The 14,984-nt window shown below is 50.2% G+C and overlaps 1 protein-coding gene across 1 annotated transcript in view; it reads right to left on the bottom strand.

The window, feature by feature from the left end:
• Positions 1–14,984, bottom strand: part of LOC104307002 (ATP-dependent translocase ABCB1) — a 37,276-nt gene that overhangs the window by 14,464 nt on the left and 7,828 nt on the right. The window contains exons 6-14 of the mRNA XM_054161047.1: positions 14,157–14,328; positions 12,177–12,301; positions 10,636–10,807; positions 10,113–10,226; positions 8,336–8,446; positions 5,079–5,204; positions 4,726–4,929; positions 4,235–4,405; positions 1,754–1,915 (exon numbers count right to left, since the gene is read on the bottom strand). Coding sequence (XP_054017022.1) covers positions 1,754–1,915; positions 4,235–4,405; positions 4,726–4,929; positions 5,079–5,204; positions 8,336–8,446; positions 10,113–10,226; positions 10,636–10,807; positions 12,177–12,301; positions 14,157–14,328 — 1,357 coding nt within the window. The remainder of the gene's footprint in view (positions 1–1,753; positions 1,916–4,234; positions 4,406–4,725; positions 4,930–5,078; positions 5,205–8,335; positions 8,447–10,112; positions 10,227–10,635; positions 10,808–12,176; positions 12,302–14,156; positions 14,329–14,984) is intronic.

Below are 14,984 nucleotides of genomic sequence, written 5' to 3'. Positions count from 1 at the left end.
GCCTCCACTGTTAGGCTAATCTCAGCTGGCCAGATCTGAGATTGCCCTTCCCCCTTCTCCTCTCAGTATTAAGCCTAGCCAGGCCTAAAAGGCCTTGAGATAACTCCCCCTCCATTACCAGATAGGAAGCATCTCCCACAAGGGTAGTGAGGGAAGAAAGAGGAAGTGTGAGACCTTGCAGATGGATTTATAGGGAGCAGGACATGATGGGAATGAAATACACAGCTCCCTGTGTCCACACACTGGGCTGGACAGCCGGGGCACCAAAGGTGTATCTTGTGTGGTAGCAGCAGAAGGCACCCAGCCTCAACTACCACAGAGACCTACTGGAAAGTCTCTTCAGAATGCAAAAATAGTATAAAAGATCCTTAAACAGAATCAGAAGGTCAACAAGAATCAGAGAATTGTTGGGTTGGAAAGGACTTTTAAGACCAAGTTTAACCATTAATCTAGCACCACCGTGGCTATTAAACCATGTCATGTCCACACATTTCTTGAACACCTGAGAGTGTTCAAGAACACCTGAAAGTGTTCAAGAGGGAGCCACAAAACACAGGAGCCAAATTTCCAGCTGCTTCAAAGTTAAGGACAAAAAGAGAAACAGTTTGAGAAGTTCAGGAGCCAGCTTGGGAGCTGCTACCAAGGCTCAAGCTAGCCCATGTTTGAATGGCAAAACTTGAGAAGCCTGAGTCACCGAGCTGCTGGTGATTTGCAAAAGAACTTGCACAAGAGTCTGAGTTCTCACAAGGAGGGTGGGAGGCACTGGAGCAGAAGGGTGTGGAGTCTTCATCCTTGGAGCAATTCCAGACTCTACAGGGCATGGCTCCAAACAACCCACTCTGACCTGAGTCTACCCTGTGATTGGTGGGGTTGGACTGGATAATCCAGCAAGGTGCTCTCCACTCTTAGTTATTTCACTCTATGGTTTGGAAAAGAGCTCTGGGAATCCATCAGCACCAGCCCCCCATGGCAGGGGGGTGGAATCAGATGGTCTTTGAAGTTCCTTCCACACCAAACCAGTTCAGGATTCTCTGATTTTGCTCAATGTGACTTCTTCTTAGCACAAAGCTTAGCACTCTTAGGGCAGCTTTCTCCTCCCTCGAGTTTAATGAGGAAACACTGCAAGGCTGGAGACACCTCAGTTTGGTCAGATCACAGATTGCATTGGGTTGGAAAGGACCCCCAAAGCTCATCTTGTCCAAACCCCCTGCACTCAGCAGGAACACCTCCAACTAGATCAAGGCCACATCAAGGGCCACATCTTGAATGTCTCTAGGAATGGGGTCTCAACCACATCCCTGGACAGCCTGTTCCAGTCTCTCCCCACCCTCATTGTGCAGAACTTCTTCCCGATGTCCAAGTTAAACTGCCCTGTTCCAGTTTCAAACCATTGCCCCTCATCCTATCCCTACAGGCCCTTTTGAGCAGTCCCTTCCCAGCTTTACTGTAGGTCCCCTTCAGATACTGAAACGTAGCTCTAAGGTCACCCTGGAGTCTTCTCCAGGATGAACAGCCCCAACTCTCCTAGCTTGTCCCTATAGCAGAGGTGTTCCAGCTCCCTGATCATCTTTGTGGCCTCTTCTGGACCTGCTCCATCAGCTCCACATCCCTCTTGTGCTGGGGGCCCCAGAGGTGGACTTGTGGCTGCAGGTGAGGCCTCAGCAGAGCAGAGCAGAAGGGCAGTAACACAGAGCAGAGTTCAGTAACACAGCAGATGGCATGAGCTCTGACGAGCTGTTGGTGGAGAAGCTACCTGCATGTTGACAAACTTGTAGTAGATTCCCTTCATCTCCATCAGCTGGCTGTGAGTGCCTTGCTCCGAGACGGCACCGTTCTCAAACACCGCGATGAGGTCCGCGCTGCGCACCGTCGACAGCCGATGGGCGACGACCACGGTGGTGCGGCCTCTCCTCACCTGGGGAGAGCACCATGAGAGCCCCACGTCAGCATCCTCAGCTGGGGGACATTTACAGCTGGACAAAAGAGCCTGACTGAAGAATCCTCCTTGGAAACACAGAGAAAGGGCAAAGAAACTGGTGAGGTGGTTGGAGTAGTAGTCTTACGTGGAGGTGCTGAGGAACCTGGGGGTGAGAAGAGGACCACATCTGGGCCCCTCAGTTCAAGAAGGACATCAAGGAACTGCTTGAGAGAGTCCAGCACAGAGCCACAAAGGTGCTGAAGGCAGTGGAACATCTGCCTGTGAGGACAGACTGAGGGAGCTGGGGCTCTTTAGCTTGGAGAAGAGGAGCCTGAGAGGTGCCCTCATTCATGTTGATAAAGATGTGCAGGGCAGGAGCCAGGCTCTGCTCAGGGATGTTAAATGTCAGGACAAGGGGCAATGGGTGCAAGCTGGAGCAGAGGAGGTTCTATGGGAACACAAGGAAAAACTTTTCAACTGTGATGATGCTGGAGCCCTGGAACAGGCTGCCCAGAGTGGTTGTGGACTGTCCTTCCCTGGAGACTTTCAAAATCCACCTAGATGCCTTCCTGTCTGACTTGCTCTAAGTGATCCTGCTCTGACAAATCGGTGTGAATGTCCAATGACCCAACCCAAACTCTGTATAACCCACTTCAGTTAACATTTGAACTGCTAGAATAAAGGCATAGGAAGTGTCTGACAGTTGGGCAGTAAAAGAGAAAGCTTTGATGTGTAAAACTCAATGAACTTCCAGCCAAACCTGCTATCTTCACATTTCCCCTTGATTAGAAGAGCTGGACATGGCAGCTGTTCAAACCACCCTGTAAGAACCAGTGGGCATTTGCTTGGTAGTCTGAAGGCTTCACCATGTCTGAGATGGGCTTTAAAAGTTAGAATCACATCAAGATGTAGAAGAAAATCAAGTTAATTTGCTTAATTATAAAAAGCAGTACAGCCCATCCATGTAAATGGCAAGCTGAGCTTCAGCAGAGCTTTCATAGATCCAGTCACAGAATCATAGAATGGGTTGGGTTGGAAGGGACCTTCAAGATATCCAGCTCCAACCCCCTGCCATGGGCAGGGACACCTCCCACCAGCCCAGCTTGCTCAAGGCCTCATCCAACCTGGCCTTGAACACCTCCAAGGAGGGGGCATCCACAACATCCCTGGAGGATCCTGGCAAAGTCTGCAGGGAAATGTGGTCTCCTCTAGAACTGCTGTAAACCCTTTCTAGAGGAGCATGCACAGCACATTGAGGAAGGGGAAAAGTAGGCAAAAGGAGGACAGATGAATGCTTGGAACATGAGCTTAGTTTGCTCTTGCTTAACATCAGCAATCTCAGGGCTAGTCTAGTCTGAGCAAGTCTCTATGGCATGCTGTGCAAGGAACATCAGCAAGCAGATTCATTTCACCACTGACATATTTTCAAGGTAGGAGGGAGAGGTGAGAGGCCAAGGAACTTGTTCAAACCAGTGTGAAAGTTTTATATTGCAGCAGACAGTTGGGATCCCAACAAACATGTCTCCATCAGCAGTTCTCCATGAGGCCTTTTGTGGGGCATGAACTGGGAGGGAGATTGGTGCGTGGGCTGCCTGCTGGGAACAGTGGACAGAGCAACCCTCTCTGCAGTCAGTGGCATTTACACATCCAAGTGAGAATGAGGGACTAAAACATCCCTGAAGATGGGAAAGCAGAGTCTGTTGTCTGCCCGAGAGAGTTGGGACTGTTCAGCCTGGAGAAGAGAAGACTCCAAGGAGATCTTAGAGCAGCCTTCCAGTACCTGAAGGGGGCTGCAGCAGAGCTGGGGGAAGGACTTTTGACAAGGGCTGGGAGTGACAGGACAAGGTGCAATGGTTTTGAGCAGGAAGAGGAGAGATTTAGACTGGAGATGAGGAAGAAATTATTGACAGTGGTGGGGGGAAGACACTGGAATGGGCTGCCCAGGGAGGCTGTGGATGCCCCCTCCCTGGAGGTGTTCAAGGCCAGGCTGGATGAGGGCTTGGAGGCTGGAAGGAGACCTTTGAGGTCATCAAGTCCAACCACTCATGCAGAACTCACAAGCCCACCAGTGCTGCCAGGCCACTGCCTCTAAACCACGTCCCTCAGCAATACATCCACTCAGCTTCTGAAGACCTCCAGGGATGGTGCCCCCACCACCTCCCTGGGCAGCCCATTCCTGTTCTGAGAAGAAATTGTTCCTATTATCTAACCTGAACCTCCTCTGGCTCAACTTGAGACCATTTCCTCTTGTGCTGTCACTTGGTGCATGTGACAAGAGACCAACCCCAACCCCTTAGAGAGCAGAGGAACTCTGACCTTGTCGAGCGCAGCCTGCACGACCGACTCGCTCTCGGTGTCCAGGGCTGAGGTGGCCTCATCCAGCAGCAGGATCTTGGGGTTGCGCACCAGGGCCCGGGCAATGGCTATTCTCTGCTTCTGGCCTCCGCTCAGCTGGGCTCCTCTTTCTCCAACCAGCGTCTCAAACTTCTGCAAGGCAACCACAGGCATTCCCACAGCGCTCAGGGGCAAATCCTCTCTCCAGAGGAGGGAAGGGCAGAGAAAGGGCTGGGTGCTGTCCGCAGCCACGGCAGCATCTTCTCCTTCCTCTACAGGGGAAACAGCCTCTTGGAGGCCTCTGCCAGGACCTAAAGGTCTCCAGGGAACACTGTTCTCAAAGCTTCTGAGGAAGCTCTGCAGAGCTCTGCACGGTCACAGCTTCCTCTCCTCTCAGGAAGGCCTTCTGAGGAAGCCTGTGGCACAAGAAGGCCTAGGAGGAAGGATTTCAGCAGCAGAGCTGCTGTGCTTACGTTGGGCAGCCTCATGATGAAGTCATAGGCATTGGCTTCCTTGGTGGCTTTCTCGATCTCCTCCATGGTGACGTCCTCCCGGCCGTAGCGAATGTTCTCGGCGATGGTGGTGGCAAAGAGCACAGGCTCCTGGTTCACCACCCCAATCACCTCCCGCAGGTACCTCACGTTCAGGCTCTTCAGGTCCTGCCCATCGATGGTCACCTGGGCACCAGGCAGACGACAGCCCCTGCTGACTGATGGCTCTGGCCAGGGCAGGCTCTGCCAGGCCTCCGGGACGAGGGCAGTGAGGCCAGAGGCAGAGCAGCAGCAGCGTTGGGACAGGGAGCAGGCATCTGCCGGAGGGACCTTACCGTGCCCTCCTTGGGGTCGTAGAACCTCTGGATGAGCTGAACTGTTGTGCTTTTCCCACAGCCACTGCTACCAACCAGGGCCACTGTCTGGCCACTGCTCACCTTGAGATTCAAGCCCCTCAGGATCTGTGCACATGGGGAAGGGAACCAAAAACACAGCAGTAAGGCAAAATCTCAGTGGCAGGCTGGAGAAACCCCAGCTACTAAAGGAGAAGAAATGCATGCGAAGTCATGGAAGGCCTGGGGTGGAGTTTATGGAGTTTGACTGCACTAGGAAGACTCTTCCTTCTGCTCACCCCTTCAAAACATGGCATTTCACACCTGAAGTGAAGGTTTGCTTTCCATGCCAACTCACTTGCTCCTCCCTCAAGCAGTTTGAGGTTGGTAATGGCGATGCCAGGCAGCAATCCCTGCAGATGTAGAAGAAAAGAACTTTTCCTCTTACACTACTGTTGACCTACTGGAACTTTTCACTGTGGCCTTCTCTAAAACTCCAAGCAGAGAGGCCTTTGTGAACGTCTGTGCAAAGAGAGGAAAGGGAACCTGTGCTGCATGCTTCCTTTTCAAAGAAAGAACACTTTGGGGGTTGCATATTTAAATGGCATGTAATTTCACTTCCACTAAGTCAGTTGGAGGCCATCATGAGGACATTCACAGAATGGTCTGGGTTGGAAGGGACCTTGAAGATCATACAGTTCCAACCACCTGCCATGGGCTGGGACACTTCCCACCAGCCCATCTTGCTCAAATCCTCAGGGAGGGGGCATTCACCTGCAGGGAGGGGGCATCCACAACCTCCTGGGCAATCTGTTCCATTGTCTTCCCACCCTCACTGTCAAGAATTTCTTCCTCATCTCCAGACTCAACCTGCCCTCTTCCAGCTCAAAGCCATTGCCCCTCGTGCTGTCACTCCCAGCCCTTGTCAGCTTTCTTAGTGTCCAAGGGGGGGGAGCCAATATTCCAGTCAGCCTCTGCCAGGACTCCTCTTGTTTCAGTTCACCAGGGAAAACCGAACACTTTCACTGCAGTATTACCATAACCTCTGAAAATCTGGCATTTTAAGGAGAAATATTTTGAATAGTGAGATTCAGATGATGTCAAAAACCAGCAAGTGGGAACTAAGCCAACCTAATTGAAACCCTCAGGCTACCTCAGAACTCCAGCGAAAGGCTTTCTTTTGCAGGATTTAGTATGGAAACAAACTTACCACAGTGTTAGACACTTACAGGGGAGCCAGCTCTGGAATAAGATAAAAGCTACAAGCCTGAGCCAGGATCTGAAGATGCAAATGGGAACATCTCACTGATTTCAGTCAGCTTGGGGCCAAATACTTTGTCCTCTGCTGAACTGGGAAGAATGAAGCACCTTCACGGTGTTTTCTCACACACAAGGATGTGAGATAACAAGTGCTGGAAGATGGAATGGGCCTATCCGAGGGCACTGCGCAGCTTCCATTTGCATCCTACCATAAGCTAACACTAGAGAGGAAGCCCAGCTAGAGCAAATCCTGCTGCAATGTGGTTATGACAGCAGCAAGCCTGGCACAGGCACTGCACACCAGCACCTGGTCTTGAGCAGGTTTTGCAGCCCTTGTACCTGCAGGTGTCACACGGGATGAATTCCCAGCCATTGATGTCAGGTCTACCTGCACATGCACAGTGAGGTCTTCTGCTCTGCCCTATCTTCTTAGCCCTCACTGTTAGCAGCAGGCACAGGCAACCTGACAGCATGCAGTGGTGTTTCCATCAACACATTCTGTTGCTTTGTATCCTCTGCTCTCACTTTCCTTTTCTTATGCAACATCCTTCGACCTTTCTCACCGGGATTAAGAGCTGAGAAGGTGCCATCTGCCACAGAGGACAAAGCCAAGCCCCACAGCCCTTCTCTAATACCAGATAATCTTATAAACAAATTAGAAACCTGGCACAGCCCTGACTGGGAACAGTGCTCTTCCTTGGCCTAACAGTGACAGCAGTGGCAGCTGACAGAAATGCCAAACTGGTTTTCATAGATTCATAGAATCACAGAATGCTTTAGGTTGGAAGGGACCTTCAGGATCATCCAGTTGCAACCTCCCTGCCATGGGCAGAGACACCTCCCACCAACCCAAGGCCTCATCCAACCTGGCCTTGAACACCTCCAGGAAGGGGGCATCCACAACCTCCCTGGGCAACCTGTTCCAGTGTCTTCTACCCTCACTGTCAAGAATTCTTCCTCATCTCCAGTCTCAATCTCCCTTCTTCCGGCTCAAAGCCATTGCCCCTTGTCCTGTCACTGCAAGCCCTTGTCAAAAATCCCTCCCCAGCTCTCCTGTAGCCCCTTCAGGCATTGGCAGGCTGCTTTAAGGTTTCCCTGGAGCCTTCTCTTCTCCAGGCTGAACAGCTCCAACTCACTCAGCCTGTCCCCATAGAGAAGGTGCTTCATTCCTCAGAGTATCTCCTCTGGACCCAGTCCAGCAGTTCCATGCCCTTCTTATGCTGTGGGCACCAGTGTTTAATTTTCATCACCATGCAGCTTTCGGTCATCTCTTCTGAAACTCTTAGGCTGGGATATTTAATTTGCCTACTTGTCTATTTAGTTTGTCTATTTAATTTGTCTTGGTTAAAAGATGACTAAGGGGGGTCCTGTTCTTCTCTGCCCTCATGTTCCACCCAAAACAAAATGGGAAGAACTCCCTTTTGGTCGATTAGTGGCAGAGAACTTCCCTCACCCTGGAGATGATGATTTTCCAGCTTTTAATAGATCTCTAATAAATGCATTTATAAGAAATGCATTTTCAGAAATCACTCAGAGCCTTTGCCCAGCTCATTGCATCAGGACCTCCCTGGCTGAGAGCTCCCCAAGCACTCCCTTCCTTCACAGGGAAAGTTTTGCATTGCAAATACAATTAAGGAGCTGTCGGATCTGCTGCCAGGTTCTCAGGGAAATCCTTTTCCCAGACTTAAGATAGGAACATTTCTACTCAGTCAAAACGAGCACAATGCCAGGGAGTGGGGGTTATTAGCTTTGTGACTTGTAAGGATTTCCAATTTTTTTAGCTTTCAGAGGAAATCTAATGGAGCTGTGTTTTGTTTGCAAAGGTTGGCTCTTGATGGAGTTAACTGGCCAGTTCTGGCTGAAGTGTGCTATCAGCTCTAGAGCAAAGCAGAAGCCTCCATAGTTTCTAGGACTTGAAGAAAAAAGAGAATTATAGCAATTGTTCTTCTCTGAGGCAATCAGGCTGCCTAAAGTGGAATCCACACCACCTTCATGCATACCTCAGCATCTGGCCTTGCAGGATAACTGAAGTAAACATTTTGGAATTCCAAATTCCCCTGAACGTGCTTTGGTTTATAGCCAGCATTGGAGGAACTGTCAATCCGAGGCTCCTGGGAAGAAAAAAGGGGAAAACCCCACACTGTTTAGATTCGTAAGGACACCTTACTATGATACAGGCTATGACATCTTCCCAGTAATGCCACCAGACAACAAGGCACAGTGGGCAGCGCTGTGAAGCAGCTGCAACTGCTCAGAGATCCATGAAGCTTACAGTCATAGAGTCATAGAATTATTTGGGTTGGAAAAGCCCTCCAAGATCATCCAGCCAACCATCAACCCAACACCACCAAGGCCATCAAACCATGTCCCAAGTGCCATTGCCACACACTTCTGGAACACCTGCAGGGATGGGGAGTCCACCACCTCCCTGGGCAGCCTGTGCCAATCCCTGACCACTCTTGCAGCAAAGAAAATTTTCCTCTTCTCCAGCCTAACCTTCCCCTGGCACAATTTCAGGCCATTTCCTCTCGTTTTGTCACATCCACATCCAACCACTGCATACCAGGAGTAATCTGTGTCTATGTTTGTACCACTTCATGAATATCCTGTAGCAGACAGCACAGAGGCCTAGGTTTTAATGCTTTTGCTGTCATCCCTTCCCAGAGCACTTCAGAACCAGGAACAGTGCACTGATAAGATCCAAAGGCAGACACACAACTTGGGTAGACAGTTAGTTTTAAACCAGCATGCAGTCACTATGGTGCTATGGTAGTAGGCTTACACCACCTTACAGGTGCCATCCAGTATGTCCTATTTTCCAGGCCCAGCCAGGCAGGATGGCCTGTAAATATTCTATCTCAAGCCAGTCCTTCTTGAAGGCCTGATATTGGTATCTCAACTAGTTGCTGGAATTAAAATGGGTGTGATTAATAGATGCACAGATTCATAGCATGGTTTGTGTTGGGATGGACCTCAAAGATCATCCAGTTCCAACCCCCTGCCTTGGCCACGAGCACCTCTTACTTGACCAGGTTGCTCAGGGATTCATTTAACCTGGCTACAGATTGTTTGTTTGTTGTTTTCCCCCCCCCCCTTTATTTTAAGAATGAAGACTGAAAAAAGTTTTCCAGGCAAGCTTTGCAGGAATGTCCTTCTCCTCTTTAACTTGTTCTTCTGGGGACAGGCTGCGAGAGCTGGGGTTGTTCAGCCTGGAGAACAGAAGGCTGCAGGGAGACCTAATAGCAGCCTGCCAGCACCTGAAGGGGACTACAGGAAAGACAGAAAGGAACTTTTCACAAGAGCTTGTTGTGATAGGATAAGAGGGAATAGATTGAAGGTTGAGGAGGGCAGATTGAGACTGGATATTAGGAAGAAATTCTTGACAATGAGGATGGGGAGACACTGGAAATGGTTGCCCACAGAGGTCCTGGATGCCCCCTCCCTGGAGGTGTTCAAAATCACGTTGGATGGGGCCTTGAGCAACTTGGTCTATTGAGAGATGTCCCTGCCCATGGCAGGGGGTTGGACTAGATGACCATGAAGGTCCCTTCCAAACCAAACCATTCCATGACTCTATGAACTATCAGATAGAGCAACAACTGGTGGGAATTTGCGTCTTCCTCAATTCCTCAATCCCATTCCAGGATTTAGCTGCTTCTCCAGTATCTAGCATTGTGTTAGGCAGGATTTTTCAAATGCTGTGGCACTGGACACACAACTGCTAAGTTTAATTCAGAAGGGGAGGCAGATGTTGACAGACATGGCAAAGATACTCACATTGTCTATAACACTGAAGATGGCATAGGCAGATCCTCGTGCGCTGGCAAACGCCTCCATACTCGGGGCAGTCTGTCCTACACCAAAAGCTCCAAGCAATATAGAAAAAAAGACCTACAGAGGAAAAAAACAACACTAGAAGCTCTAAGCAACACAGGAAAAAAGACCTCAAGAGAAAAAAAAAAAGACAAAACAGAACACAAACCCAAGCTACCACAACGAAGAGCTAGAAATTCAGGATTCTAATTAGCTGGCTTCATCTCTCTGGGAATATTGGCAATGCTGGAGTTCCATGCAGCATCAAAGAATCAGGGTCCAGAATCAAAGCAGCAATCACACAATCACAGAAACATGCAGCTTGGAAAAGACCCTCAGGATCACCAAATCCACAGATCAGATGGGAAGCTTGTAGCAAAAGGGAAACATCCACAGGATAAAAGGGACTCAAAGTTCCTTCTTCCTCGAGTAGGTCATGAGAAGGATGTAGCTGATAGGCATCGGTCAGCTGCTGGAGAATACAGACCGTGAAGACTTTCCCAATGGTGTAGTCATCGGAGAGTATCAAAGTGGTTCCATACCAGAAGGCCAAGGCATAGGATGAATAAGTCAGAAAGAAAGCAACACCCATAGAAATGCTGGCTGAAATGGCCTTTTTGATGCCAAGGCGCTTGGCATCTTCTAATCTGTTTTGGTATCTGAAAGAAAGAAGAAGAAAAGAAATAGATTAGCAAACCAAAAATGATCATAGAATTGGCTGGGTTGGAAGAGCTCTCCAAGATCACCCAGCACAACCATTCCCTGACTCTGCCAAGGCTGGGGCTAAACCATGGCCCTCAGCACCACATCTCTGCCTCTTGGAAACACCTCCAGAGATGGAGATTCAGGCACCTCCTTGGGCAGCCTGTGCCAGGCTCTGAGAGCTCTTTCAGTCAAGAATATTCTTCTCATGTCCAACCTAAACCTCCCCTGGAACAACTTGAGGCCATTTCATGAACCAGGTCAATCTGAACATAGAGGATGAGGACAGGCTGAGAGAGCTGGGGTTGTTCAGCCTGGAGAAGACTCCAGGGAGACCTTAGAGCTGCCTGCCAGGACCTGAAGGGATCCTACAGGAAGGCTGCAGAGGGACTTTTCCTGAGGGTGTCTAGAGACAGGACAAGGGGGGATGGTTTGAAGCTGAGACAGAGCAGGGTTAGACTGGAGCTGAGGAAGTTCTTCAGTAGGAGGGTGGTGAGACTCTGGAATAGGCTGTCCAGGGAGGCTGTGGCTGCCTCCTCCCTGGGGGTGTTGAAGGCCAGGTTGGATGAGACTTTGAGCAGCTGAGCCTGGTTGAGAGGTGTCCCTGCCCATGGCGGGGAGGTTGGAGGAGATGAGCTCTGAGGTGCCTTCCAACCTGAGCCATTCTATGAGATTGCTCTTTCTTTTCTTGTGTATTTTCAGAAATTCCCCATAAAATAGATTGAAGGCACAAAACATTTTTGTAAGCCAATTCTGAGAAAGATCTTGCTAAGAGTAGAAGTTCCTGGGCAGCCTGCTGGGGCGAACCTAGAGGTGAGGTGTAGATACCCAAGTGGACTCTTGCAGGGCTGCAGTGGTGGCTAGAGCCTACAGGGGGAAGTAGACAAGGGGACAATGTTGTGTTTTCTGTGGGTGACACAATGGTTATTGACCTTTGGGTCTGCAGCCCTCCTGCCAGTATTTGTGGTCGTGCTGGTTAATCTGTAAATAACAGATCAAAGTGGTGGCAGGAAGGACGGTCCATAGAATACTACAAATAATTGCCTCTGCATGCCCTTGGCTGGTGACCTCACTGCTCTGCTGGGGGGGGTTTTGCCACATGCTTGTCTTTGTCCTTACAGCTCTCACTGGATTTATGGGAGCTGTAGGACTGGGTCCCCCTTGGGAAGGGGACTGCACCTCTGCGTGTTTTAGGATGCTTTTGGAAGCTAACAAAAGAGGAGAGAAAACAGCAGCAACAAAATAACAGCAAAGATATAAACCCCTCCAACAATCTCTTTAGTCCTCCTTCTGGAAAGAGCTGACATGTGGAAGCTTTATTCTCACCTCTCAATTTCTTTCCTCTGCCCTCCAAATGCTACCACAGTTCGAATTGCTGCCAGGACTTCTTCTGCGACAGCTCCTGCTCTTGCGTACGCAGTCAGCTCTTTGTTGGTGAAGGCAGAGATTATCTGGGTGGAGGCAAAACATTTTGACCCTTGATTACAAGAAAATCAGGAGCTCAATGCCATCTAAGAATCCTTAATTTGCTGTATTGAATTCCCTACCCACTGTGTTTCATTAAAAAGGTTTATAGAAGAACCCACATGTGAGTTGCAAGGCTTGCTGGAGGTCATCAAGACAACACCTGCATTGCAGAGAAGAGATTAGCTAGGAACAGGCATCTCCTCTGCAGCCAAAAGATGAGGTTGGGTTTGCAGTTCCTCCATACTTTCACAGCACTTTGGGAAGCCAGAGGAGCTGCCTGAGATCCCTTACACTCAGCAATACTTGCTCCACCACCACCAGGCAGATCTGGCTTGGGCCTGACAAGCATGGGAACGCTCCTGAACCCTGCAGATGTTGTCGTGGAATTCTAGAATGCTTTGGGTTGGAAGGGACCTTCAAGATCATCTAGTTCCAACTCCCATACCATGGCCAGGGACACCTTCCACTTGATCAGGTTGTTCAAAACCTCATCCAGCTTGACCTTGAATACCTCCAGGAAGGGGGCAAGCACTGTCCATGGCAGGAGATTGGTACTAGATGATCTAGAGAGGACATAGAGACTGGAGATTAGAAAGAAATTCTTGACAGTGAGGGTGGGGAGCCACTGGAACAGGTTGCCCAGGGAGGTTGTGGATGCCCCCTCTCTGGAGGTGTTCAAGGCAAGGTTGGATGAGGCCTTGAGCAAGCTGGGCTGGTGGGAGGTGTCCCTGCCCATTGCAGGGTGGTTGGAACTGGATGATCTTTCAAGGTCCCTTCCAAGCCATACCATTCTGTGATTCTGTAGCCTTTAAGGTCCCCCCAAGCCATTCCATGGTTCTCAGCATAGGTTCTGCACATATCACACAGGGTTGAGATTTTCATTTTAGCTGAAAAGGCAAGGCTGGCCAGTGTCACTGAAGCTTGGTAGCCAGTTGCTACTCAACACCTTTGTGGCCCTTTGGGAGTTCTAGCCAGAAGAAGTCACATTCCTGCAGATGAAGTGTCTGTATCTGTGAGTGGACAGTATCCAGCTCTAGCTTTCCATTTCCAGCAAGTTACTGGGAGTTGAGCAAATGCCACAGGGATGTTCTGGAGCAGAGTTCATGGCCTTGCCATTTCTGGCCATGACTTCATTCTGTCCCTGGGGACAAAGTCCTCCTCTCCTTGGAGTCCAAGCCCACAGATGGGCCTTATCTCAGATCCCCGATTGACTGCAGGTCCCTGCCAGGACTTGGTGTCAGTCACCTGGGCTGACCGCAGCGCCGCTGCCTGACCTCAATTCTGTGTTTGTACTGACAGCTCCTGTGCCTCCTGGTGCAGCTGCCATGCAGCCATGGAGAAGGCAAAGGGCAGAGCCAAAGGCAGCAGCACAGCTTAGTCCATGGTAGGGTACAGCAATCCTCCAGCTCTCTCAGCGTGGTCATGCACCTATTCACAACTTCCTGCACGTGGCCAAGGGCTAAACTCACCAAGAGAGAAAAGGGGACAGTGGACACAAACTAGACCACAGGAGGTTTCACTTGAACTTAAGGAGAAGCTTCTTCACTTTGAGGGTGCTGGAGCCCTGGAGCAGGCTGCCCAGAGAGGTTGCAGAGTCCCCTTCTCTGGAGAGATTCCAAACCCAACTGGCCATTGTGGTGCTGGGCAGCCTGTGGTGGGTGACCCTTCTTTAGCAGAGGGGTTGGACCAGATGATCTCCAGAGGCCCCTTCCAACCCCACCACGCTGGGATTCTGGGATTCTCCAAGAGCCAGGCTGCATTTTGAAGTCTTACAGACACCAAATGGGGTTATGGAAAAGATGGGGCCCAGTTTGTTGGAAATGCCCCCTTTTTGCCTACCTTTGCCCAGAGAGCTGAGGAGAGTCCCAGGACAGGACTGAGTGCCAGGATCACCAGGGTTAATTTCCAGCCTTTTGTAAACCCAACTATAAACCCAGAGCAGAAGGTAGCCACTGCCTGAAAGAACATTGCCACTTTTTCCCCGATTCCTTCATCGATCTTGGAGATGTCACTGGGGGGGAAAAACCAACACAAACCAGCACAGGTTGTAGCCAAACAAATGGGAAAGTCTGGAAAAGACAGACACTAACTCTTTGGGTACAGCACACATAGCCACTGCTCCGTCATGGCCTAACGCCTGCAGCTCCTGGCCTGCTTGGATGAGGCCTTGAGCAAGCTGGGCTGGTGGGAGGTGTAGCTGCCCATGGCAGGGGGTTGGAACTGGGTGGTTTTGAAGGTCCCTTCCAACTCAAACCATTCTATCAATCTATGAACCTCAAGAGAGCTACAAGCTCACAGCCCCAGAAGGCATGAAGAAGCTTTCTCCAACATGTGACCTCAGCATAAGAAGGACACAGAGCTACTGGAATGAGTCCAGAGGAGGCCACAAAGATGATCCAAGGGCTGGAGCACCTCTGCTGTGAGGGAGCTGGGGTTGTTCAGCCTGGACAAGACTCTCGAGGGGACCTTAAAGCTGCCTTCCAATAGCTGAAGGGATCCTACAGGAAGGCTGCAGAGGGACTTTTCCTGAGGGTGTCTAGAGACAGCACAAGGGGGAATGGTTTGAAGCTGAGGCAGAGCAGGGTTAGTCTGGGTCCGAGGAAGAAGTTCTTCAGCAGGAGGGTGGTGAGACTCTGGAATAGGCTGTGGCTGCCTCCTCCCTGGGGG

Source organism: Dryobates pubescens, chromosome 4 (genome assembly GCF_014839835.1).
Source record: "Dryobates pubescens isolate bDryPub1 chromosome 4, bDryPub1.pri, whole genome shotgun sequence".
NCBI lineage: Eukaryota > Metazoa > Chordata > Aves > Piciformes > Picidae > Dryobates > Dryobates pubescens.
Note: the sequence above shows the minus strand (reverse complement) of the source record. Positions and strands in the feature narration are given on the sequence as shown.